Genomic DNA, 24191 nt, shown 5'->3' with positions numbered 1-24191 from the left:
AAGGCCAGAGGAATAGTTGGCTGAAACATCGAGAAACAACATTTAAGATGAGGATAATAGTCCGCAATAAATAAATTAAAAACTGATAGATTCACATATTAAATTTTCAATACCTCATATGAAAGCTTTCAAACCGCTTGCTAATCCTGTATTTTTTAATTCCTTCTGCTAAAAGCTTTTTCCAATCCTTATCAAATTCCTTTCCAGATTTTATCAATTTGAATTTCAAAATCAATAAGTTTGGTTGCATTGAGAGTACTGCTGACCCGATTTTTCGCATCATCATCACAGCTCACCCAAGAAATTAAAGGTAGCAAAGGCTGAATTTAATCATCTACTCCAGCAACGGATTATTCATCTCTCATCTAGCCCTTGGTCATTTCTTTATGGTTCCAAAGCGATTTGGGTATTGGCACCCTATCAAAGATTTCTGTCATTTAAACACAATTACTGTTTTTTTTTTTATTGCTATCCTGTTTCTCATATTCAAGATTTTGATCACCTCCAAACAAGGCATATTGCCACGTAGACGTAAGGGGCTACTATTTGGATCATGTTGAACTGGGAGATGTCTGTTCACATTACATTTAAACTTCTGCACTTTAGTACAGTCAGAGAAGCAGGAAAGAGAAAGGAAATTCCAAAATCTAGCAGTCAAGGAAAGAAACTATTATAGTAGAAAGCTTTTCTGATATCTGGGAACCCCAACAGTGAAGGGGTGGAATGTTGCTGCTTGTCAGATTAGTAAGAAGTATGCATTCAGTAAATTTCCAGACTTTTTTCGTATGGTCACTTTTATTGATATGAAACTCTAGTCTCCTTTGAAGTAATCTCCTCCAGTTGCAATGCACTTGTACCGTTCCGACAACTTCTGGAAGGCCCATGGAAGTCCTCTTGTGTGAACATGTCAATGAGTTTCATCATAGTCTCTTTCATCTCAATTGTCTTATAACAACCTCTAAAGTTTTCCTTGAGCTTAGGAAATTACCAAAAGTTGCAGGGAGTATGGTCTATAGGGAGTGTGAGGAACTGTCTTGATGCCCATCTTAGTCAAATACTCTCTGACAAGGATGGAGTTGTGGACTGCACCTTTGGGACAAACTTTGCACAAATCTTTCGCATCTTTAGTTTCTCGTGTGTACAGTTCCTACACTGACCTTAAACCATCCACTTATTGTCTCTATAGACACATGACCATCCTTATCATTGAAATTCTTTATTTGACCAATCAATTTTGGTGTTCTGACTTCCTTACTCTTCCCACACCTCTCATCATCTCTCACAAACTTCCTGCTTTCCTTGAATCTCTTATACCACTCAAAAACAGATGCTTGATTCATGCAAGATGATTCAAAAGACATATGAAGCATTCTGTGTTTCTGTGACATTTTGTCCGAGTTTAAAACAGAATTTTATTATGTACTGTTCTTCTGAAGTGTCCTCAGTCCAGATTGCATTTTTAAAATTCACCAGCTGTGACCATCAGGCTTTAATAGGGTGTATTCCAATTCCTGCTGTAGCTCTTTTCTTTGAACCTGGAATCATAAAAACTGGTCAGTCATTTCATAAGATGTATAGCAATAACATACTGAATTTACAAGAGTTTATCACAATTTTAAATGCCTGTAGAAAAAAAAATCTGGAAACTTATAGAAGACACCTCGTATATTGAATGGGTACAAGTTTTATGAGTTCATCAGAGCACACTCCATTAAAGTAGTTGTAAAACAGGCATAGAGAAGCAACATTACGGTGGTGGCACAGAGGTTAGAGCTTGACCAATAGTGTGGGACCTATTAGATTGGAGATTAGAGCTTGACCAATAGTGTGGGACCTATTAGATTAGAGATTAGAGCTTGGCCAATAGTGTGGGACCTATTAGATTAGAGGTTAGAGCTTGGCCAATAGTGTGGGACCTATTAGATTAGAGATTAGAGCTTGGCCAATAGTGTGGGACCTATTAGATTAGAGATTAGAGCTTGGCCAATAGTGTGGGACCTATTAGATTAGAGGTTAGAGCTTGGCCAATAGTGTGGGACCTATTAGATTAGAGATTAGAGCTTGGCCAATAGTGTGGGACCTATTAGATTGGAGATTAGAGCTTGGCCAATAGTGTGGGACCTATTAGATTAGAGATTAGAGCTTGGCCAATAGTGTGGGACCTATTAGATTAGAGATTAGAGCTTGGCCAATAGTGTGGGGCCTATTAGATTAGAGGTTAGAGCTTGGCCAATAGTGTGGGACCTATTAGATTAGAGATTAGAGCTTGGCCAATAGTGTGGGACCTATTAGATTAGAGATTGGCCAATAGTGTGGGACCTATTAGATTAGAGATTGACCAATAGTGTGGGACCTATTAGATTAGAGATTAGAGCTTGGCTAATAGTGTGGGACCTATTAGAGATTGGCCAATAGTGTGGGACCTATTAGATTAGAGATTGACCAATAGTGTGGGACCTATTAGATTGGAGATTAGAGCTTGGCTAATAGTGTGGGACCTATTAGATTAGAGATTGACCAATAGTGTGGGACCTATTAGATTAGAGGTTAGAGCTTGACCAATAGTGTGGGACCTATTAGATTGGAGATTAGAGCTTGGCCAATAGTGTGGGACCTATTAGATTAGAGATTAGAGCTTCACCAATAGTGTGGGACCTATTAGATTGGAGATTAGAGCTTGGCCAATAGTGTGGGACCTATTAGATAAGAGATTAGAGCTTGACCAATAGTGTGGGACCTATTAGATTAGAGATTAGAGCTTGGCCAATAGTGTGGGACCTATTAGATTAGAGGTAAGAGCTTGGCCAATAGTGTGGGACCTATTAGATTAGAGATTAGAGCTTGGCCAATAGTGTGGGACCTATTAGATTAGAGGTTAGAGCTTGGCCAATAGTGTGGGACCTATTAGATTGGAGATTAGAGCTTGGCCAATAGTGTGGGACCTATTAGATTAGAGATTAGAGCTTGGCCAATAGTGTGGGACCTATTAGATTAGAGATTAGAGCTTGGCCAATAGTGTGGGACCTATTAGATTAGAGATGTGAGCTTGGCTAATAGTGTGGGACCTATTAGATTAGAGATTGGACAATAGTGTGGGACCTATTAGATTAGAGATTGACCAATAGTGTGGGACCTATTAGATTAGAGATTAGAGCTTGGCTAATAGTGTGGGACCTATTAGATTAGAGATTGACCAATAGTATGGGACCTATTAGATTAGAGGTTAGAGCTTGACCAATAGTGTGGGACCTATTAGATTGGAGATTAGAGCTTGGCCAATAGTGTGGGACCTATTAGATTAGAGATTAGAGCTTGGCCAATAGTGTGGGACCTATTAGATTAGAGATTAGAGCTTGGCCAATAGTGTGGGCTCTATTAGATTAGAGATTAGAGCTTGGCCAATAGTGTGGGACCTATTAGATTAGAGGTTAGAGCTTGACCAATAGTGTAGGACCTATTAGATTGGAGATTAGAGCTTGACCAATAGTGTGGGACCTATTAGATTGGAGATTAGAGCTTGGCCAATAGTGTGGGACCTATTAGATTAGAGATTAGAGCTTGGCCAATAGTGTGGGACCTATTAGATTGGAGATTAGAGCTTGGCCAATAGTGTGGGACCTATTAGGTTAGAGATTAGAGCTTGACCAATAGTGTGGGACCTATTAGATTAGAGATTAGAGCTTGGCCAATAGTGTGGGACCTATTAGATTAGAGATTAGAGCTTCACCAATAGTGTGGGACCTATTAGATTGGAGATTAGAGCTTGGCCAATAGTGTGGGACCTATTAGATTAGAGATTAGAGCTTGACCAATAGTGTGGGACCTATTAGATTAGAGATTAGAGCTTGGCCAATAGTGTGGGACCTATTAGATTAGAGGTTAGAGCTTGGCCAATAGTGTGGGACCTATTAGATTAGAGATTAGAGCTTGGCCAATAGTGTGGGACCTATTAGATTAGAGGTTAGAGCTTGGCCAATAGTGTGGGACCTATTAGATTGGAGATTAGAGCTTGGCCAATAGTGTGGGACCTATTAGATTAGAGATTAGAGCTTGGCCAATAGTGTGGGACCTATTAGATTAGAGATTAGAGCTTGGCCAATAGTGTGGGACCTATTAGATTAGAGATGTGAGCTTGGCTAATAGTGTGGGACCTATTAGATTAGAGATTGGACAATAGTGTGGGACCTATTAGATTAGAGATTGACCAATAGTGTGGGACCTATTAGATTAGAGATTAGAGCTTGGCTAATAGTGTGGGACCTATTAGATTAGAGATTGACCAATAGTATGGGACCTATTAGATTAGAGGTTAGAGCTTGACCAATAGTGTGGGACCTATTAGATTGGAGATTAGAGCTTGGCCAATAGTGTGGGACCTATTAGATTAGAGATTAGAGCTTGGCCAATAGTGTGGGACCTATTAGATTAGAGATTAGAGCTTGGCCAATAGTGTGGGCTCTATTAGATTAGAGATTAGAGCTTGGCCAATAGTGTGGGACCTATTAGATTAGAGGTTAGAGCTTGACCAATAGTGTGGGACCTATTAGATTGGAGATTAGAGCTTGACCAATAGTGTGGGACCTATTAGATTGGAGATTAGAGCTTGGCCAATAGTGTGGGACCTATTAGATTAGAGATTAGAGCTTGGCCAATAGTGTGGGACCTATTAGATTGGAGATTAGAGCTTGGCCAATAGTGTGGGACCTATTAGGTTAGAGATTAGAGCTTGACCAATAGTGTGGGACCTATTAGATTAGAGATTAGAGCTTGGCCAATAGTGTGGGACCTATTAGATTGGAGATTAGAGCTTGGCCAATAGTGTGGGACCTATTAGGTTAGAGATTAGAGCTTGACCAATAGTGTGGGACCTATTAGATTAGAGATTAGAGCTTGGCTAATAGTGTGGGACCTATTAGATTAGAGATTGGCCAATAGTGTGGGACCTATTAGATTAGAGCTTGGCCAATAGTGTGGGACCTATTAGATTAGAGATTAGAGCTTGGCCAATAGTGCGGGACCTATTAGATTGGAGACTCTTTATTGGACCCTGACCTTCGCATGGTTGTGAAACTTTTTTCCCCCAATTGGAGCTTACCACCAAGTTCCAATTAATTCGACTGATATTCTAAAGACTTTTCGGACTACTCTTTTTGGATCATTTGAATTTTTATCCATGTCGTTTGACTTGCATAATATATAGTATTTTTCAGCATTTTATTGATGAAGTAGTATGTGACTTAGATTGTGCATATTGACATCTTCGTTGTTAGCTTCTTGTCTGAGAAACATTTCGTACATGTGTCTTTTTTAACATTTGCAGCAGTGCCATGTCAGAATGAATTTTGATTAGATGTAATTTTGGGTTCTATCATTAGCTGAAAGGATATTTCACCCTTCCAGAAAAAAATTAAAGCTCTTCAGAGTGTACAATCACCAACGTCTCTTTGCAAACTACAACATTTTCTGGCATCATTAAATTGTTACAGACACTTCTTCTTGCGTTGCATAGACATTTGTGCTCCTTTAACTAACTTTTCCAAAAATAGGAAAAGGAATAATAAAGCTATTTCATTGAATGATTATGAGCTGAAAGCCATTAACAAGGTCATCATCATATCTTATCGCAATAGAAATTAACCCATCGCATGGCAGTGCTGTTTGCCTCCTTAAGGTCTTGGTTTGAGCAATGAGGACCCAATCGGCAGTTTTCCCTAAGGTGGTGCATCATTTGTACCTCTCCACATGGACATAAAGGTGAGGTGTCTAGGCCCCACTTGTGGAGATTGTCTTTTGTTTTGCCTACTGTGGCTCTATTTAGAGTCACCTAGTTTTTTCTACCAAGGTTTGAACCCTGGGGGAGTGTTTCTTTTGGGTCTGGTAGGGCTTCATTTTTATTCCTGCTGTTATAGTCTTGCCATCGTTCCATTCTATAGGAGGCAGCTTGCCTGGGATCGATTTCCTCTATATTGATGAAGCTACTGCGAGATTTTAGTCTTTGTCTCACTGATTGGTGGCCAAACAGTGAGTGCCTGTGGTCGTTAAGCTGTTTGTACCGTTCTAAGTAGCAAACCTTCACGTGGTGCCCCTATTAATCTTCGGAGACCGATTGCTACACCACGCAAAGAAATATACCCATTAACAAGGTGAAAAAGTGTCTTTATGTTCCGTCCCGTACCTGGTGCTAAATTTCCTCTCGTTTTACTTTCCTCATCAATTGATGCCTGATATAGAATGCTTGGATGTGGACATATTGTTGTTTACTTAGCAATAGAATATTTCTGCCACACATTGGTGAGGTGAGTGAATTAGCCATTTATATGACCATCATCCTCTTAGGTTTGCGCTACATGTTAAGCCAGGCAAATATTCTCTTCGGAAAGTTAGGCATTTGGATTTCATTTCCTAGTTATCCGTGACATATGACAAATATCCAGTTTACAGAATACTGCTGTGGATTGTTGTTGTTGAGCATGCTCTGGCGAACTGCAAGCACTTGTGCCCCCACGACATAGACACCCTCGACAAACCCAACAGGCTACTAAATCCCACCCCCACACTGTAGAGATCCCCAAATGTAAAAGAGTAGTTTCTTCCCCAGAACCGCTAGACTCTGGAATTCCATTCCAGGCCCCTGCTTCCCCAACTGTACTGACGTGCAGAAGAAGTTCAAGTGTAACGTGAACCGACATCTTGCTGGCCAAATCCCTACATAGTACCCCAGTAGTTGTTGCCCTCGATAGTAGCCCCCTACACCAAAGTGGCAATGTGCCTTGTTTGGGTTGAAAATGTAATAAAAAATTTTTTTTTAATTCAGTTAATCAAATGGTTTTCGTTGGCATTCATTTCCCTGATATCTTTGTATGGTAAATTTTTACTTTAGCTGCAACTCAACACTCACCTTTGAATTTACGACCTTTATTAGGTTTTCAGGTTTGCTGTAAATGAATTTTGCATTCAAATTCAGGACAGACAAGTAGTTTTCCGGATGTTGTCACATAATCACTGCGTTAGGTTATGTTCTTTAGAGAGAAAACATTTTTAATTTCATTTTTTTTTTTTTGTTTTAATCATCACGGGGCAAGAGAACTCGCAGAGAGAGAGAGAGAGAGAGAGGCTGAACCTGTAGTGGTGGAAAGAGAGGGTGTAGGGAGAAAGAGAGAAGAAAATGCTCAACAGGTCTCAACACCTCCTCCACCTCGTAAGGATGAGTCAGCCATTTGATAAGGTCACCGGGTAGTGACGCACTGCCTGACCATTTTGGTTCCGGGAGGTAAGCAAAATACAAAAAACAAAAAGAAATACATTTTTTTTTTTTACATACTACTTGGCAAACAGTCATAGTAATCAGACGACGAAAAAAACCCTGGTAGTCAATAAAAATGAAGCTAAGCTTTGGTGGGTATGGAATACCCACCAATGAAAAACTAAACTGAGCAAACTTGTTTACAATGGATAAAAAATATTAACGAAATAAGAAAAGCATAACTTTCAGAACTTATAAGTCAACATTTTAATTCATCTGTGTAAAGATTGGGTTGCCTGAAAAGCTCCTTTTCTCAAAAGACATTTCCTGGTGAATTTCAGAAACGAAATGTGCCAATGCGAACTGGAGGTTGAATGGAAAACCAAATTTGTCGATGAAAATGGCTGTGCATCAAGCAGCAAAGTAAGCTTTGATGTGTTTATTTATTCGTCCACTCCTTGTTTATGGGTTTGGAAAGAGCCTCCCCATTCCCTCTTGTTTAGCACAATTTCGAACCCAGAGGACCTCTTGTTCGGCGCAATATCGAACCCAGAGGACCTTTTCTTTTTTTCTTTAATTTTTTTTTTTTTTTTTTGTTATGTGAGTGCTTTTACGTAGTCCCAACGTGGGGCGTGATCATAACAATATTAAGACATTTTTTTTTCCAATGTATTACTTAATGAATTTCAGTGGCCGTCGCTATTCTTAAGATGGGGAGGAGGTGTTTTGTAACAGCATGCACATTAATACTTTTCAGTTGGGAAAAGCATGGCTGCCAGTGAAAACACAATGGATTACATTGGATAATAAAGGTCTTAATATCCAAAAACTACTTGCCTACCCCATGTGACATTCGTTTTCAGCATACCTGAAAAACTTTAAAAGTTGTCAATTTAATGGTGAATGTTGAGTTGAAGTTAAAGTAAAAAAATACCTTTTCTAGTTAAAATTCTTTTGAAAAAGACTTTGGGTACTTACAGGAAAGACCACATGAAGGTTGCCATCATCTCTAAGTAAAAGTGTTTCTGTGGAATAAAATCGATTCAAACTTGCACACCCACCACTGAGCAACCACTGAGCCATCATCATTTCCTTGCTTTTGCAAATTTACAGTCTTTTCATCCCTGCCATTTCTCCATATGAAGACATTAAATTTCATCTAATGGCTTTGGAGCAGCCATCTTCCTTGGATATTGTGAACTTGTCAGCTTTCATATTTTCTACTTAAAATTTCAGTACTTTCTCATCCCTATATCGGATGAACAAATTTGGTGTGGAATTTTCATGAATTCACCCCATCTTCATGAGCTCATAGCAAATCTGTCTTTACGCAGTTTTTCTCACTTCGGAATTTCTGCCAGTGAAGCTTATTTCAGCTAGATTCTTCTGGACGAATATGAAGTTTTAACAGCTGCCTCGATCTGTTCCTGTTTATCATATTTATCTAAAGTGTACCAGCATATACAGAGAGGTGATGATGGCTAAGTGATTAACATCACAAGTTTGTATCGAGTTCATTTTGCAGAAACATTTTCATTGAGGGATGTTGGCAACCTGCAAGAGAGCTATATGCTCAGTCCGTTAAATCCAAAGTAGCTGAGCAGCGGCTTGGTTCCCACCAGTTTTGGCAAATAGCAAACAGGATCCTGAACAGAAGTGTGTGTTCTATCCCAACCATCATCAATGGACCTGAGGTCATCTCATCTGCATCAGACAAGACCAAACTATATGCAAAGAACTTTGCAGCTAATTCTACCCTATGCAACGAAGGCCATCAACTCCCTGTATTTCCCCCTATAACAGACCACACGCTATGCAACATACAAATATCTGTGTGTGAGGTCGCCAAGCTAATCAAGAACCTTGATTCCAGTAAAGCAACTGGCCCTGACGGCATTCCAGTTATAGTGCTGAAAAAGCTCCAACCAGAACTTGCCCCCATACTTACAAAACGGTTTTAAACATTGCCTTAAGGAGAAGTGCTTTCCAACACCCTGGAAAACCTCACCAGTATGCCCTGTATTTAAGAATTCAGGTGATAAGTCATCTCCCTCTCAGTACAGACCAATAAGTCTCCTGTGTGTCATGAGTAAGTTGTTGGAATCCATATTAAATAGAGAAGTAATCAACCACCTCAGCAGAAACAACCTTCTTAGTGACATGTAATATGGTTTCCGCTCCGCAAGGTCTACAGCAAATGTGCTAACGGTTATATCCGATAGGATTAGTGAATCTCTTGACAAAGGCTTCCTTTCCAGTGAAACTGCTCGACATATTGAAGGCCTTCGATAAGGTATGGCATAAGGGCCTACTTCACAAGATTTCCAGCTACGATATCACTGGTAATGTTTTCTCAATCATTAAATCATTTCTTTCTGATAGGCTCATAAGAGTAGTGGTTGATGGGCAGAAATCAAAGGCCCAAAGTATTAATGCTGAAGTCCCTCAGGGGTCCATTCTGGGTCCAACTCTCTTCCTGATCTACATCAATGATCTCCCAAAACACATACTTAAATCATTCGTTGACATCTATGCTGATGACATGACGATCTATGGCAACACGTCAAAGGCCGTAAATGACAAAGTTCTCTCTAATTCTCTCTCTTCTGATCTTGAGCACGTGGTACAGTGGGGGAAGAGGTGGGTAGTTACTTTTAATGCATCCAAAACCAAGCTTCTATCTTTACATCATCAACGATCTGATCCCTATTTGGCATCAATTGAAATAGATGGCTCTCGTCTTGAGGAGGCTCCATGTTTTGACAAGCTTTTGGGTTTGACCTTTACTCCTGATCTGAAATGGAACACGTACATTAGGTCTGTTGCCAAGGTCGCTGGGAAAATGGTGGGATCCTTCTACCGCTCCAGAAGATATCTCACTTCTGATGCAATTCTCTATCTATATAAAAGCCAAGTACGTCCAAGGATGGAGTACTGCTGCCACATCTGGGCAGGAGCTACTAAAACAGCCTATCCTGCCTTGACAGAGTACAAAATAGACTTCGAAGCTTAGTGGAGGATGCCCTTTTCTCTTCCCTGCAACCTCTCTCCCACAGAAGAGATGTTGCAAGCCTGTCTTTGTTTTATCATTATTTCCATGGCAAGTGCTTGTCTGAGCTCCAATCTCTGGTCCCCCCTCACCAATCTTTCATGAGAAACACCCGTCTGGCTGAAACTACTGTCAATAATTTTCCCCACTCTTTATCTGTGCCTAAATCCAACCGTAGATTCTATGAGCAGAGCTTCTTTCTTAGAAGTGCACGACTGTGGAACTCTTCTGTTTTCCTGTTTCCCACCTGACTACAACTTGGATGTCTTCAAGTCCAACATAAACAAATTCCTGACAAACCGCCCTCTTAAGTAAGTCACTCTATCAAATCTCCAATACTAATTACTACAATACTATTTCATTGATTACTGTACACGCAATAACCCTTATCCTTGAGTGGCCTCCGGGCCTTAATAAGTGGTGACCTCCATGTAAAAAAAAAAAAAAAAACTTTACGTGGTAAGTACTCAATGTCTTTCTAAAAAGAATTCTAACTAGAAAGATACTGGGGAAAATGAATGCCCATAATAATCATCTGATTCATTCAAAATGAATGGTGCTCAACAATTGGATATACAAGCTTTTCTCTGAACTTTGGGCTGGTCAGCCAAGACACTTCTACCTATTAACTTGTATTGATCTTTTTTTTCTTGGCCTGAAGCCATTTCATCATGGGATATTTTTGCTGGAATTGGCACATTCCCTAATAAGGGAATGAATTTTGCATTATAATGTCCTGACAACAATTATCACTGATCATAGTAGATAATTCTACTCTGATCAATTTTAAAATTTTGAGTACAAAACACAGCTTTTACCGGTATGATCAAGCAGTTTCTTTATCACTTTAAAGAGCTGCTTTACATGCAGCTTTTGATTCTCAACAATGAATTGAGTATCTATTGGTTTCCTTGGTTTCTATCAAGAAGGATTTGAAATATGCCCTAGCAGAACTGGTTTATGGAATTCCATTAGTATTATCTGGCCAAAATATCATTCCCTCAGATTGATACGGATCAATACCATAGACTCAAATGCTATCTTAACAGTCTAATGGTGATGAACCCTCAGCAACAATTTAACATTAACATTACAAGTTGATTTCTTTCTCATTTAAATTTATTTGATCAAGTTTGGAGGGAAAAACTCTTAAAGAAGTATTTGAATTGCAAATACCATCAGTGGTTCAAAAGTTATAAAAATTTTAAGTGTCGAAATTTGTGTTTTTACTTGGACATTTTTCTTTAATAAATCCCTTAAAAAACTGTGCCAAAATATGAACCTCATCATTTCAAGAAATTTGGCAATTTAATTTTTGAAACATGGAACATGATACTCGTATGTCAAATGATGTGCGCTTTCTGATTATGCGGTCAGATTTGATGTATCTCTTTACCTTAAACCATGTATTCTTATTGTCACTTGAATGTAAGGGACTAGTATTTGGGATCATGTCTATAGGGGCACTATGAAGGGAGTTGTGAGATGAGGTGTCTGTTCGGGGGAAACAGAAAGGGAATTCTTAAGTTTGACTGTTTGAAGGAAAGCTAATAATAGAGTAAAAGGTTTGTGTATTTTAGATTTTGAAGACAATTCCGTTTTCATTTTTGAAGACTTCCACTTTGAACAGGGGGCGGGGCAATTCAAGTTCTTAAAGTTTTCTAATAATACCTGTTTAAAACTAGTTAGAAATTTTGATTATTTTTTATTTATTACGAAAAACTAAAAAAAAAAAATTGTGATTTTTTTTTTTTTTTATATGACATTTGGTGCGGGAGAAAAAGCACTCTATTGATATTAGCTACGAATTCTGATTAGGGGCGAGAAAATTCAATATTGTCGAAATTTATTCAAAAAAAAAAAAAAAAAAAAACAGTCCCCAAAAAGCATATCAGATGAGGAGCACAGAAAGATAATTTGCACGGTGAACTAATTTGACTTGTCACCGCTACGAAAAGCAGACAAATCTAATGAAAAAAAAAATGGCCGTTTCTTCAAGATGTCCCAATTTTCTATTTAAATTTAATAATTTTTCCATTGATCTTTAAACATCCCATTTGAAATCGTTATTTTAGAAATCAAGCAAAACATTAACTCCTAAAACTTGAACGGTAAGTTAAAAAAATAAACAGGTAAATATTTTTTTTTGTACTTCTGCAGTTTACAGGCCATCCTGAAACCAAAACGTTATAATTTAGAAACTCAGTATTAACATAGTGAAGGGGAGAGTTGTTGATTAGTCTGTATTTTCTCCTAACAATTTTAATAAACAAAAAAAGGAACACCGTAAAATTTGAATTTAATTTGAAACATATATTTAAAAAATAGCACGGCCGGTAAACTGTAGAAGTAACATTATTTGGTGCTAATGCAAAGAGTGATCCGCGCTATTTTTTAAATCGTATTTCCACGTTTAATTAAAGTTTTATGTTTTTTTTTATTCAATTGTAAGGTTAAAGTACATAATAGGTACAAAACACCATCCCTCCCCATGTTAAGAATGGCTTTTTAAATAATAACGTTATTATTTTAAAGGAAATATGCTAAAACCTTAAAAAGGTATAAGCAGTTTGAGTTCTGTACAATGATTCCCATACATTTTGTTTATTGACAAAAAGTGAAGTACTGGACTGGACTCTTATTGCTTTACTCGTAACCAATAATCACGGAACTAACTTCTATTAAGTATTTGTTTGGACGCAAATAGCTCACAATGATTAAGTAAACTGGGAACCTAAAATTGTGTTTGACTAATTACCCAACTGTTTTTCTGTTTTGTTCTTTTGTTTTAACAAGAATAATTTGTCGCAGTAATCTTTACAGAAAAAAAAATAATTTAATGTTTAACACCTAACTGAACACTCCCCTAAAAATTAAACAATCGATCTGAAAACACTGTTTATATCAAAATCTGGTGCTTATTAATTAACACCTCGTTGGGGTGGGGTGCCGTTCTTTGTCTAGACATTTTACGAAAATCAAGTCCAAACATGAGCGATGGCGTTGTTTTGTCGTAATCCGTTCCTTTTTTAAAGTTGCAGTTTTATTCTTTTTACGTCACAGATTTAAAAGAAATAATCAATTTGCTGCTTAGACATTTGTGTGTGATTAATTTTTAATTTTTGCGAAATCTTTTTTTTTTTTTTTAATTGTTAGGTGAAAGTACAAAATAGTTCAAAATCCCCCTCCCATCAGTTTCTAAATAATAACGTTATTTCAGCACGATCCGTATTCTGCATAAGTATCCGATTTTATCAAGTAAATAGTAGCATAACTCAATAATCGGCGAAAAGGCATTTTTAAAATGTTTTATTTGTTTTAGCAATATCTCAATGGGTCATTAAAAAAAAAAGAAAGAAAGGCTTTTGTTTTGTTTTTAGCCCCCCCCCCTCCCGATTATAGACACAGTAATTCTATTTTGTAAAACATTTTAATAATAGTAAATAAATAAAAATAATGCTTTCTTTTTTTTCTGATATTATTTGCATGCCACAACGCGTTTTGTTTTTTACCACGTGTTAAAGGTTCTGGAACCTAAAGTTTTAAATTCTATTTTTCTTTCTTTTTTATTTTTTTTGTTCCCAATTTTATTTTTGATGGGCCTTTTTAAAAAGTTTTTTTTTTTTTTGCATGAACAAAAAATTATACCAAAATCACTTAAAGGCGAGAAATACACACTAAAAATGAATGGCTGGGCTGACTTGTTTGCGAATTAAACGAAATGCATTATGGTGGACTTAATTCCGTGACTTATTATTTTTTAAATAGGATTAAAAAAAGTTTTAATTTTATTTCATGTTTTAATGTCAATAAAAAATCGATTAATAGTAAATAAAAAAAATCCAAGTCACATAGTTGCGAGACACACACACACACACACGCGAGTAGTGGTTGCACAATTTTATTAATATATAAAGATAGTTTTCGAAATGGCATTTGTGTGTAAATCCAAGAAAAGAGTTTATGAAATATGTGACTGTTTTTATTTCCATAACATTCCGTGAATAACTTTGATGTAACATTTGTGCCACACACTGTTCACTTGTTATAAATCGATGATTTGTCTAAAATGTAACATTAAAAAAAAAATACAAACGTGTATAAAAGCGAAGGATTAGCGACAATTCAGTTCAGGTAAAAATGAAACAATTTTTCCTTCTTTCTGTCATTGGACATTTGTCATATTTGTTGATAAAATAGTGGCGCTGTCTGTTGAAACATGCTGTCAGTCTTGTTATGCAGTATGCACATCATAATAGACCATATAACATTGAAAGTTCTTATTTAGAATTCAACCTAATTTAAAAAACAAAACAAACAAAAAAAAAACAGGAAAATCTTTATAATTACTGAACGGAAATGTCATTCCAAAAATCACGTAAATTGATCCGGCAGTTTTTTATTTGTGCTAGTGTACTTTATTGATCCGCGCTATTTTTTAAATTATATTTTCAAGTTTGATTACAGTTTTATATCTGTTTTTATTGTAAGGTTAAAGTACAGAATAGGTACAAAACACCCTCCCCCTCCCTTTCTAAATATTAACGTTATTATTTCAGCACGGATCAATAAGTGCACTAGTACCGTTTCTTTTTAAACTTATCTCGCAAGTTTGAATTATTGTAGAATTATCTACCTGCCCTTGATTTTTTTTTCAAGATTGCGATGCGAGACAGTTGCTTTTTGCGTGCTCGTAACATGTCTTCGTTAAAAATAAAAGTACTTGCTCGATAAATTTACGTGATTTTTGGAATATGACATCTTCACCCCGTGATTTTCCGGTATTTACTGTATTTTTTAAATCTGAATTATGAATAAGAACCACATTTAATTCTGGCTGGAGGTTTCGCATTAACAGTAAACTTGAAAGCTAAATGTCACTTTCTGGTCATTTTTCCCGCCATTATTAAACAACAAAACAAAAAACAAAATGGCATTTTGCAGTTTAGACAACAAAAACGAAAATAAATGTTACTAAAGGGCAAATAAGTTACCTAGATACATCCGGTGTTGCCCAGGAAGATTTTACTTTCATTTTTATTTCACTTTTTTATTAAACCTTGTGTCGACGTGTGAGAGCCCCCCCCCTTTAATCTTTTTCGTCAGTTATTTTTTCCAGCGTAAAAAAATTCTTTTTTTTTTTTTTTTTTTTTTTTAACTTACTTTTCTATCGTAAACTGGGTACTTGTATAGTTTAATCAAGACATTAAAAAATGAGAATATCGAAAAAAGGTTATATTGTACGTATCCGTTTTGGACTGAAGATCTCCAAAAGAAACAATTTAATTTATAATTTGATCGAGTATATATATATATATATTATAATTAAAAATTTTTTTTTTTTTTTTACAGCGGAAAAACACGTTTTGGTACTCCTTGGGCATTGAGTTCCATAGCGACGAGCAAAAAAATTTAATCGTCACTTCCTAAGTCCCCCCCCCACCCTGACGTATGCACACGTAACATTTTTTATTTACTGACGTTGCCGTAGTAAAACGATTATTTGTCACTTTTACAAACATTTATTTATTTTGAAAAAAAGTTTTACTCTTTATGAATATTAAAAGAAAAAAGTTACTAAACATTTATTAATAATTTCTCACTTTTACAAACAATTGTTTATAAATGACGACTTTTTTAAAAATAGTATTTGCAGATGGGTATGCTGACAACAAATATCAGTTAAATTTTACAAATATTTTTTCACCCCCCTCCCCCCCGCAATGGTGTTTATTCCGAAATCCGTTAACATGTGGAGGTTGAAGGTGTTTATTCTAAAAGCCGTTCTTAACATTTGTGGAGGTGGATCTAATGTAACAGAGTGGTACATCGTGTGAAATATTTTTACACTAGCGGGGGTATCTGGCGTTGCCCGGGTGTTTTTGGGTGTGTGGTCGGGTGGGGGTGGGAGGGTGTTAATGAAAACCTAAGAATAAGCAAAGTAAAAAAAACCCAGAAAAACGAACGTTAAAAAATCTGAAAAACACGTGAAAAATGGCTTAAATAACCCTGCTTCAATATTAAAATTTAAAAAATCGGGGAAAAAAAGAAAAGAAAAGACATTTAACACCACGATTTGAACCCAAAACGTTTAGATAATGACGACGCACTCTAAGGAACTGAGCTAAGACGAAGTCATCAAAATTGTGTCGCTTTTTCAAATATCGAAAGTAAATCATGTTACGTCGTCGTATGACGCATGCGTAGAAGCGAACTCGTCATGAGAGGACGGTTTTTGCTGACCCCATCCCCTGTAGAAAACTACTGGTTTCAGGGTGAAGGAATTAATGTTTTTGGCTAATTTCTCAATATTTGTCTGGCGAAGGTTTGGAGTTTAAAATGATACCGATCTGACGAAAATCCGTGACACATGCGGAAAGTTTTTGCGAGACATACAAACACACATACATACAAACACATTTTCGCTTTTATATATATAGACTAGCGAGGGGTGTTTTTCGGTGTGTGTGGTTGGACGGGGATGGGGGTGTTAATGAAAACCTAAGAATAAGCGAAGTAAAAAAGAAAACAGAAAAACGAACCCGGGAGAGGGGGTAATCAAAACATCGAGAAAAAAAAAAAAAAAAACTAACGTAAGGCAAACGAACGATGTTAAGTGTAAAAATCGAAAAAAGAAAACAGAAAAACGAACGTGAAAAAAAAACATGTGAAAAATGGCTTAAATAAGCCTGTTTCGATATTAAAATTTTAAAAATCGGTGGGTACCCGGGTGTTTTTAGGTGTGTGTGGTCGGTCGGGGGTGTTAATGAAAACCTAAGAATAAGCGAAGTAAAAAAAAAAAAACAGAAAAACGAACGTTATGTGAAAAATGGCTTGAATAACACTGGTTCAGTATTTAAATTAAAAAAATCGAGAAAGAAAAAGAAGACATCTCACACCACGATTTGACAGAATGCAAAAAAAAAAAAAAAAGATAAAGTGACGTCTTTGCTGTTGCGTCCATCGCCAAACCAAAAGTGGCAAAGGTTTCAAATTAAGGCTAGTCAATCGAAAAGAGGGGATGACTTTCGAAAATATTGGTGAAAAAAGCGACCCTTCTTTATAGAAAAACGCCCAGTTGAGGGTGAAGGAATTGATGTTTTTAGCCAATTTTTCGATATTTGTCGCCTGAAGAGTTGAGCTTCAAAATTATATCAATCTTGTGAAAATCCGTCGCCTCTGTTGAAAGTTTTAGGCAGACATACAAACATACATATATACATACACTTAAACAGACAGGGGAGATTTATATTATCGAAGATATCAAAGATATTGTAAAAACTGACACAAAACATCGAAAAAAAAAAAACCCAAAAAAATTAACGTAAGGCAAGCGAACGATGTTAAATGTAAAAATCGAAAAAAGAAAACAGAAAAACAAATGTTAAAACCAAAAAAAAACAAAAAAACGTGAAAAATGGCTTAAATAAGCCTGTTTTGATATTAAAATTTAAAAAATCGGTGGGTATCCGGGTATTTTTGGGTGTGTGTGGTCGGTCGGGGGTGTTAATGAAAACCTAAGAATAAGCAAAGTAAAACAAAAAACAGAAAAACGAACTTTACGGGAAAAATGGCTTAAATAACACTGGTTCAATATTTAAATTTAAAAAATCGAAAAAAAAAAGAAGACATCTCACACCACGATTCGAACCCAAAATGTTTAGATAATGAACCAACGCGCTAACCAACTGAGCTAACATGATGTACATGAAATTTAGTCAGTTCTTCAACTATTTAAAGTAAATCAGTTCATGACGTCATCTGACGCATGCGTAGAACCGGTCGTCGTCACGAGAGGATAGTTTTTTTTGTTTGTTTTTTACATCAGTAAATAAAAAATGTTACGTGCGCATGCGTCAGGGAGGGGGGACTAAGGGAGTGACGATTAAATTTTTCTGCTGGTCGCCATGGAACTCAACGTCTAAGGAGTACCCACGTTTTTATGACAGTGTGGTGAAGGTAGCCATCTTTGAATTTTTTGAACACGCCACGGGGAGACAACTCAGTTTAAAGCGCCAACACTCCCTCTCCATCTTTAATACTAGCTTTTCTTCCTAAAATTCAAAACATGACTGCTTTTTGCTTGGTATCTTGACAAATTGTTTGTTCGCTGTAAAAAAAAACCCCAAAAAAAACAAAAAACTACTTGATGAAATGAAGTGAATTTTTTTTTTTTTTTTCTTCTTCTCTCGGAGAACTCCATTCCATAACGGATACGTACAATATAACTTTTTTTTTTTCTCTCGATATTTTCATTTTTTTAATATCTTGATTAAACTGTACAAGTACCGTAAAGGGCTTCAGTAATTTCCGGTACTGACTCCATATACTCCTCTCACGCATTCAGTTTTTTCGTGCAAAATCAGTCCTGGAAATTTATGATATTTGTCAATATTTGCGATTTTCATTTGTTAATTTTTCTTGTCTTACACGGTTAACACGAAAACGAAGCTATAAACAAGGAGACAACAGGTCTATGAAAATCGAATTTAATTGCATTTTGAACCCCACCCCCTTCTTTTTGTCTAAGAAAGCAAGTCCAAACCGCTTGTATATATTAAGAAAATTACATTTAAAATACAAATTAATCGAAAAGTGAATAAGTTACCAAAATTTTGTGAAAATCTAAAACAATTAGTTGATTTTTTGGTAAATATTTACTTTAACAACAAGTAAACACTCTCCTTTAAAATGGTGAGAGATTTTCGGGTATGCTGAAAACGAATATCACATTCAAATTTGGGTACGACAAGTAGTTTTCTGGATATTAAGACATTTTTTCCAATGTATTACTTAATGAATTTCAGTGGCGGTCATCATTCTTAGCATGGGGAGGATGTATTTTGTAACACGCATGTGCATTAGTAATTAGTACTTGTTCAATTGGGAAAGAAGCATGATTGCTAGTGAAAACATAATGAATGACATTAGATAATAAAGGTCTTAATATCCAGAAAACTACTTTATTTAACAGTGAATGCTGAGTTGCCGTTAAAGTATATAAAAAAAAATCCCGATTTTTGTTTGATCTGTTAAACCCATGCTAGCTCGTACAAAATGGCTACTACATAAAAATAATTTTTTAGGTGTTAATAATGTGAACAAATTTTAGTTTCACATTTTCATATGCTGAGAAGAATCGTTAGCATTTTATTTTAGGTTTCTTTTGAATGATAAAAAGATATGAGAAAAATATCAACCTATATTAAAGGTACATATAAGGTGGAGAGATAAATTTTATGGTGCGATTTGGAGGTCCCTAAAGTTTGATTATTTATTGTATAAGGACTTGCAGCTTGAGACTAGGGTTCTTGGCTAAAACTTGATTTTGAAATTTATTTAATTTTCATTTAAAATTTGAATTTAAAATTTTGAAATCTATTTAATTTTCATTTAAAATTTGAATTTTAAATTTTGAAATCTATTTAATTTTCATTTAAAATTTGAATTTTAAATTTTGAAATCTATTTAATTTTCATTTAAAATCATAAAAATAAACAACAAAACACATGCCCTTCTTTAATCCTAAATTTGAGTGACAATACGAAAATAAATTTTAAAAAACCTTAAATTTTCACAGGACATGAGTATAATGGGACCAGCTCTGTTTTCACCTATCTGATCTACCTCTGTATTCCATGTTTAAAAAGGATGTGTCCTCTATAGCAGCGGTTCTCAACCTTTTTTGACCCATGGACCCCTTTTCCCTTCTTTTTTTTCTTGGTGGACCTCCTTATAATTTTTGGTCATAAAACAATATTCTATTTCTCAATATAATTTTTTGAGCTTTTAATAAACAAATAAATATTATATAATTAAACTTTATTTTTAAATGAACACTAATTTAATGCAAATAAAGTATTTTACAACAATTATAATAATGAAAACTTGATTAACGCTAACTGTTTTTTGTGTTTTTGTTTTTGTAAATTCACGTAATGGAATGAATGTGTGTGTGTGTGTGGTTTTGGTACTTATGCAGTGTATAGCTAAAATATCAGGGCACAGCTTTTTCAAAAAAGAAATAAATCCTTTGTGTCTTCCCACCATAGCCATTGCACCATCAGTAGCACATGAAACTAAATTTTTAGTATATGGAATATCTTTTTCTTCAAAAAAAGTTTTCACAGCAGAAAATATGGAAGCGCCTGTAGTGTCAGTCTCCAACAGTTTTACAAACAATAAATCCTCTTGTAATGCACAATTATTATCAAAATATCGGACATATCCCATTAAAAGAGCCTTATTGTCAACAGTACTTTCGTCGATTTGAATGGAAAAGTTTGTAGTTTTCAATCTTTGAATTAGTACGTCTTCGATATAGTCTGACATTTCATCAATTCTCCTACGGATAGAATCATTACTCAAAGGTATTGCCTTAATGATGGATGAAGGATCTTGATTCATAATTTCTGTTATTACTGCTTCTACTGCAGGCTTAATAATCTTTTTAGCTGCCGTATGTGAGCTACCTGTTTTCGCAATAATTTCAGCAATTTTGTAGGAGGCAATTAGTCCACCGTCATTAATTTTTGTCTGCTTCTTAAATAATGAAATCAAAGTACTACGACTTTCTAACGCAGATTTCAATTCCTGAAAATATTCGATAGGCTTACTGACTTTATCGGGGTGTTTTCTTCTCATGTGGTCTGAAAGCCGAGAGGGTTTCATGGCTTCATTGGATAAAGATTGATGACACATGAGGCAAAAGGGCTGCTTTTGGGTCTGTAGAGTTTTTGATGAATCCATATTGTAAGTACCCATCGATATACTGTCGACACTTCTTTTTTGCCGAGCTTGCCATAAAAAATAAGGGTGCGAGCTGTAATAAACTAGCTTATGGTCGCAAGAAAAAAATACGGATAAATTGAGTAAGATTAAATTATTTTTATTCTCACCACAAAGCAAAAGGTTGTTTGTTTTTTATTATTTCTTTGATGGCATCGACGGCAACGGTGAGTTTGTTGATTCGGCAGTCGGTGACGGCGGTGGTGCGAGAGCTTACCACGATGGTGGCGACGATGACGTAGACAGTAGCAGTCGGAGGCGATGATGTCGGCGGTGAAGTTTATTGATACATCAGTCAGTGATATCAGAGAAGCGGCGTCGGTGATAGCCTTGTTGTTGATGTTAGCAGTAATGACGGAGCGAGTTTTATAAACGTGATGCTCATTTTGTCGCTTGTTGTTTTAATGCGTGTTCCTCCTTTGGTCGCCGGCTGGAAAGAGCAGTAGAGAACTCGAATTTCGCGCCAAGTCTTTTTTTCTTCGTTTTCCTTCGAAGCTCTCCGGAAACTGTGCACGCTCAGTGTGTTGCCGTCCGACATTAGTTCCGGATATTGAGTTAGTGTTTTGTTTATGTAAATATGAACGAATCTGTAATATAACAGAGCGAATGAAAATTGTAAACACTTGTAAGACAATGTCACTGGAGAATCGGATTTACTGAAATAAATTGAATATTCAAAACTGACAATTCATTTATAAGAGAGCAATTCATAGGTCACGTGACCAAAATTTCGCACTAATAGTTTAGCTACGCGTTTATAATTTCAAAAATTTTTTAAAATTTACTCGCAAAAATGTCAAAATTTTTCACAGATAAAATTGATTGAAAATCGCCACCCAAAATTTGATTTTCGCCCACTAGGGGGCGATTCGCCCCCGGTTGAGAACCGCTGCTCTATAGTATCAGACCTGACCGAATGGTTAATTGTAGGTATAGACCGATTCATACCATCCAAAAAAATTCCAACAAAAACCCAACAGCCAACCATGGTTCTTCCCAGAATGTGCTGCTGCCATCGCGCACAGAAATCACTTTTTACCTAGCTACCAACGTAATAGATGTACTGAGACTAAAGCTGCTTTCAGGACTGCCAGCAACCACTGTAAAAGAGTAATAAAAAATGCAAGAGAGCTATATGCTCAGTCTATTAAATCCAAAGTAGCTGAGCAGCAGCTTGGTTCCCACCAGTTTTGGCAAATAGCAAACAGGATCCTGAACAGAAGCATGCGTTCTATCCCAACCATCATCAATGGACCTGAGGTCATCTTGTCAGCATCAGACAAGACCAAACTATTTGCAAAGAACTTTGCAGCTAATTCTACCCTATGCGACGAAGGCCATCAACTCCCTGTATTTCCTCCTATAACAGATCACATGCTATGCAACATACAAATATCTGTGCGTGAGGTCGCCAAGCTAATCAAGAACGTTGATTTCAGTAAAGCAACTGGCCCTGACGGCATTCCAATTATAGTGTTGAAAAAGCTTCAACCAGAACTTGCCCCATACTTACAAAACTGTTTAAGTGTTGCCTTAAGGAGAAGTGCTTTCCAACACCCTGGAAAACCTCACCAGTATGCCCTGTATTTAAGAATTCAGGTGATAAGTCATCTCCCTCTCAGTACAGACCAATAAGTTTCCTGTGTGTCATGAATAAGTTGTTGGAATCCATATTAAATAGAGAAGTAGTCAACCACCTCAGCAGAAACAACCTTAGTGACATGCAATATAGTTTCCGTTCTGCTAAATCTACAGCAGATGTGCTAACGGTTATATCTCATGGGACTAGTGAATCTCTCAACAAAGGCTTTCTTTTCTAGGGCAATTGCTCTTGACATATCAAAGGCCTTCGATAAGGTATGGCATAAAGGCCTACTTCACAAGATTTCCAGCTATGGAATAACTGGAAATCTTTTCTCAATTATTAAATTATTTCTCTCTGATAGGCTCATAAGAGTAGTGGTTGATGGGCAGAAATCAGAGGCCCAGAGTATTAATGCTGGAGTCCCTCAGGGGTCCATCCTGTGTCCAATTCTCTTCCTGATCTACATCAATGATCTCCCAAAACACATACTTAAATTATTTGTTGACATCTATGCTGATGACACGATCATCTATGGCAACACATCAAAGGCCGTAAATGACAAAGTTCTCTCTAACTCTCTCTCCTCTGATCTTGAGCGCGTGGTACAGTGGGGGAAGAGGTGGCTGGTTACTTTTAATGTATCTAAAACTAAGTTCCTATCTTTACATCATCAACGCTCTGATCCCCATCTGGCATCAATTGAAATGAATGGCTCTTGTCTTTAAGAGGCTCCATGTTTTGACAAGCTTCTGGGTTTGACCTTTACTCCTGATCTAAAATGGAACACGTACATCAGGTCTGTTGCCAAGGTCACTGGGAAAATGGTGGGATCCTTCTACTGCTCCAGAAGATATCTCACTTCTGATGCAATTCTCTATCTGTATAAAAACCAAGTACGTCCAAGGATGGAGTACTGCTGCCACATCTGGGCAGGAGCTGCTAAAATCAGCCTATCCTGCCTTGACAGAGTACAAAATAGACTTCGTGGCTTAGTGGTGGATGCCCTTTTCTCTTCCCTGCAACCTCTCTCCCACAGAAGAGATGTTGCAAGCCTGTCTTTGTTTTATCGTTATTTCCATGGCAAGTGCTCATCTGAGCTCTAATTTCTGGTCCCCCATCGCCAATCTTTCACAATAAACACCCGTCTAGCTGAAACCACTGTCAATAATTTTCCCCACTCTTTATCTGTACCTAAATCAAAACAGATTCCATGAACAAACCTTCTTTCTTAGAAGTGCATGCCTGTGGAATTCTTCCGTTTTCCTGTTTCCCACCTGACTACACCTTGGATGTCTTCAAGTCAAACATAAACAAATTCCTGATAAACTGCCCTCTTAAGTAAGACACTTTATCAAATCTCCAGTACTAACGATTACTACGGTATTATCCCATTGATTACTGTACACGCAATAAACCTTAATCCCCAAATGGCTTCCAGGCCTTAATAAGTGGTGACCACCATGTAAAAAAAAAAAAAAAATCTCCCCAAAATTATGTAATTATTTTATTTATACTATGCTTTGGGT

The 24191-nt window shown here is 36.6% G+C and overlaps 2 protein-coding genes across 2 annotated transcripts in view; one reads left to right on the top strand and one right to left on the bottom strand.

The window, feature by feature from the left end:
* LOC145296856 (uncharacterized) overlaps window positions 1-24191 on the top strand; it is a 153042-nt gene that overhangs the window by 18006 nt on the left and 110845 nt on the right. The window lies entirely within an intron of this gene.
* Window positions 14577-21041, bottom strand: LOC145297048 (zinc finger MYM-type protein 6-like). Its single transcript, XM_080143274.1, has 2 exons — window positions 20340-21041; window positions 14577-14588 (listed from the first exon to the last, which is right to left on the bottom strand). Exons 1-2 carry the CDS (start codon window positions 21039-21041, stop codon window positions 14577-14579), a joined length of 714 nt encoding a protein of 237 aa, XP_079999400.1.

This window comes from Euprymna scolopes, chromosome 17, assembly GCF_053919585.1.
Source record: "Euprymna scolopes isolate OS-2025 chromosome 17, ASM5391958v1, whole genome shotgun sequence".
Taxonomy (NCBI): Eukaryota; Metazoa; Mollusca; class Cephalopoda; order Sepiida; family Sepiolidae; genus Euprymna; species Euprymna scolopes.
The sequence above is the reverse complement of the archived record's forward strand: the minus strand, read 5'-3'. Positions and strand labels throughout refer to the sequence as shown.

Bases quoted from the DNA above. Each gene is read 5' to 3' on its own strand.
- LOC145297048 (XM_080143274.1), bottom strand. From the start codon at position 21,041: ATGGATTCATCAAAAACTCTACAGACCCAAAAGCAGCCCTTTTGCCTC.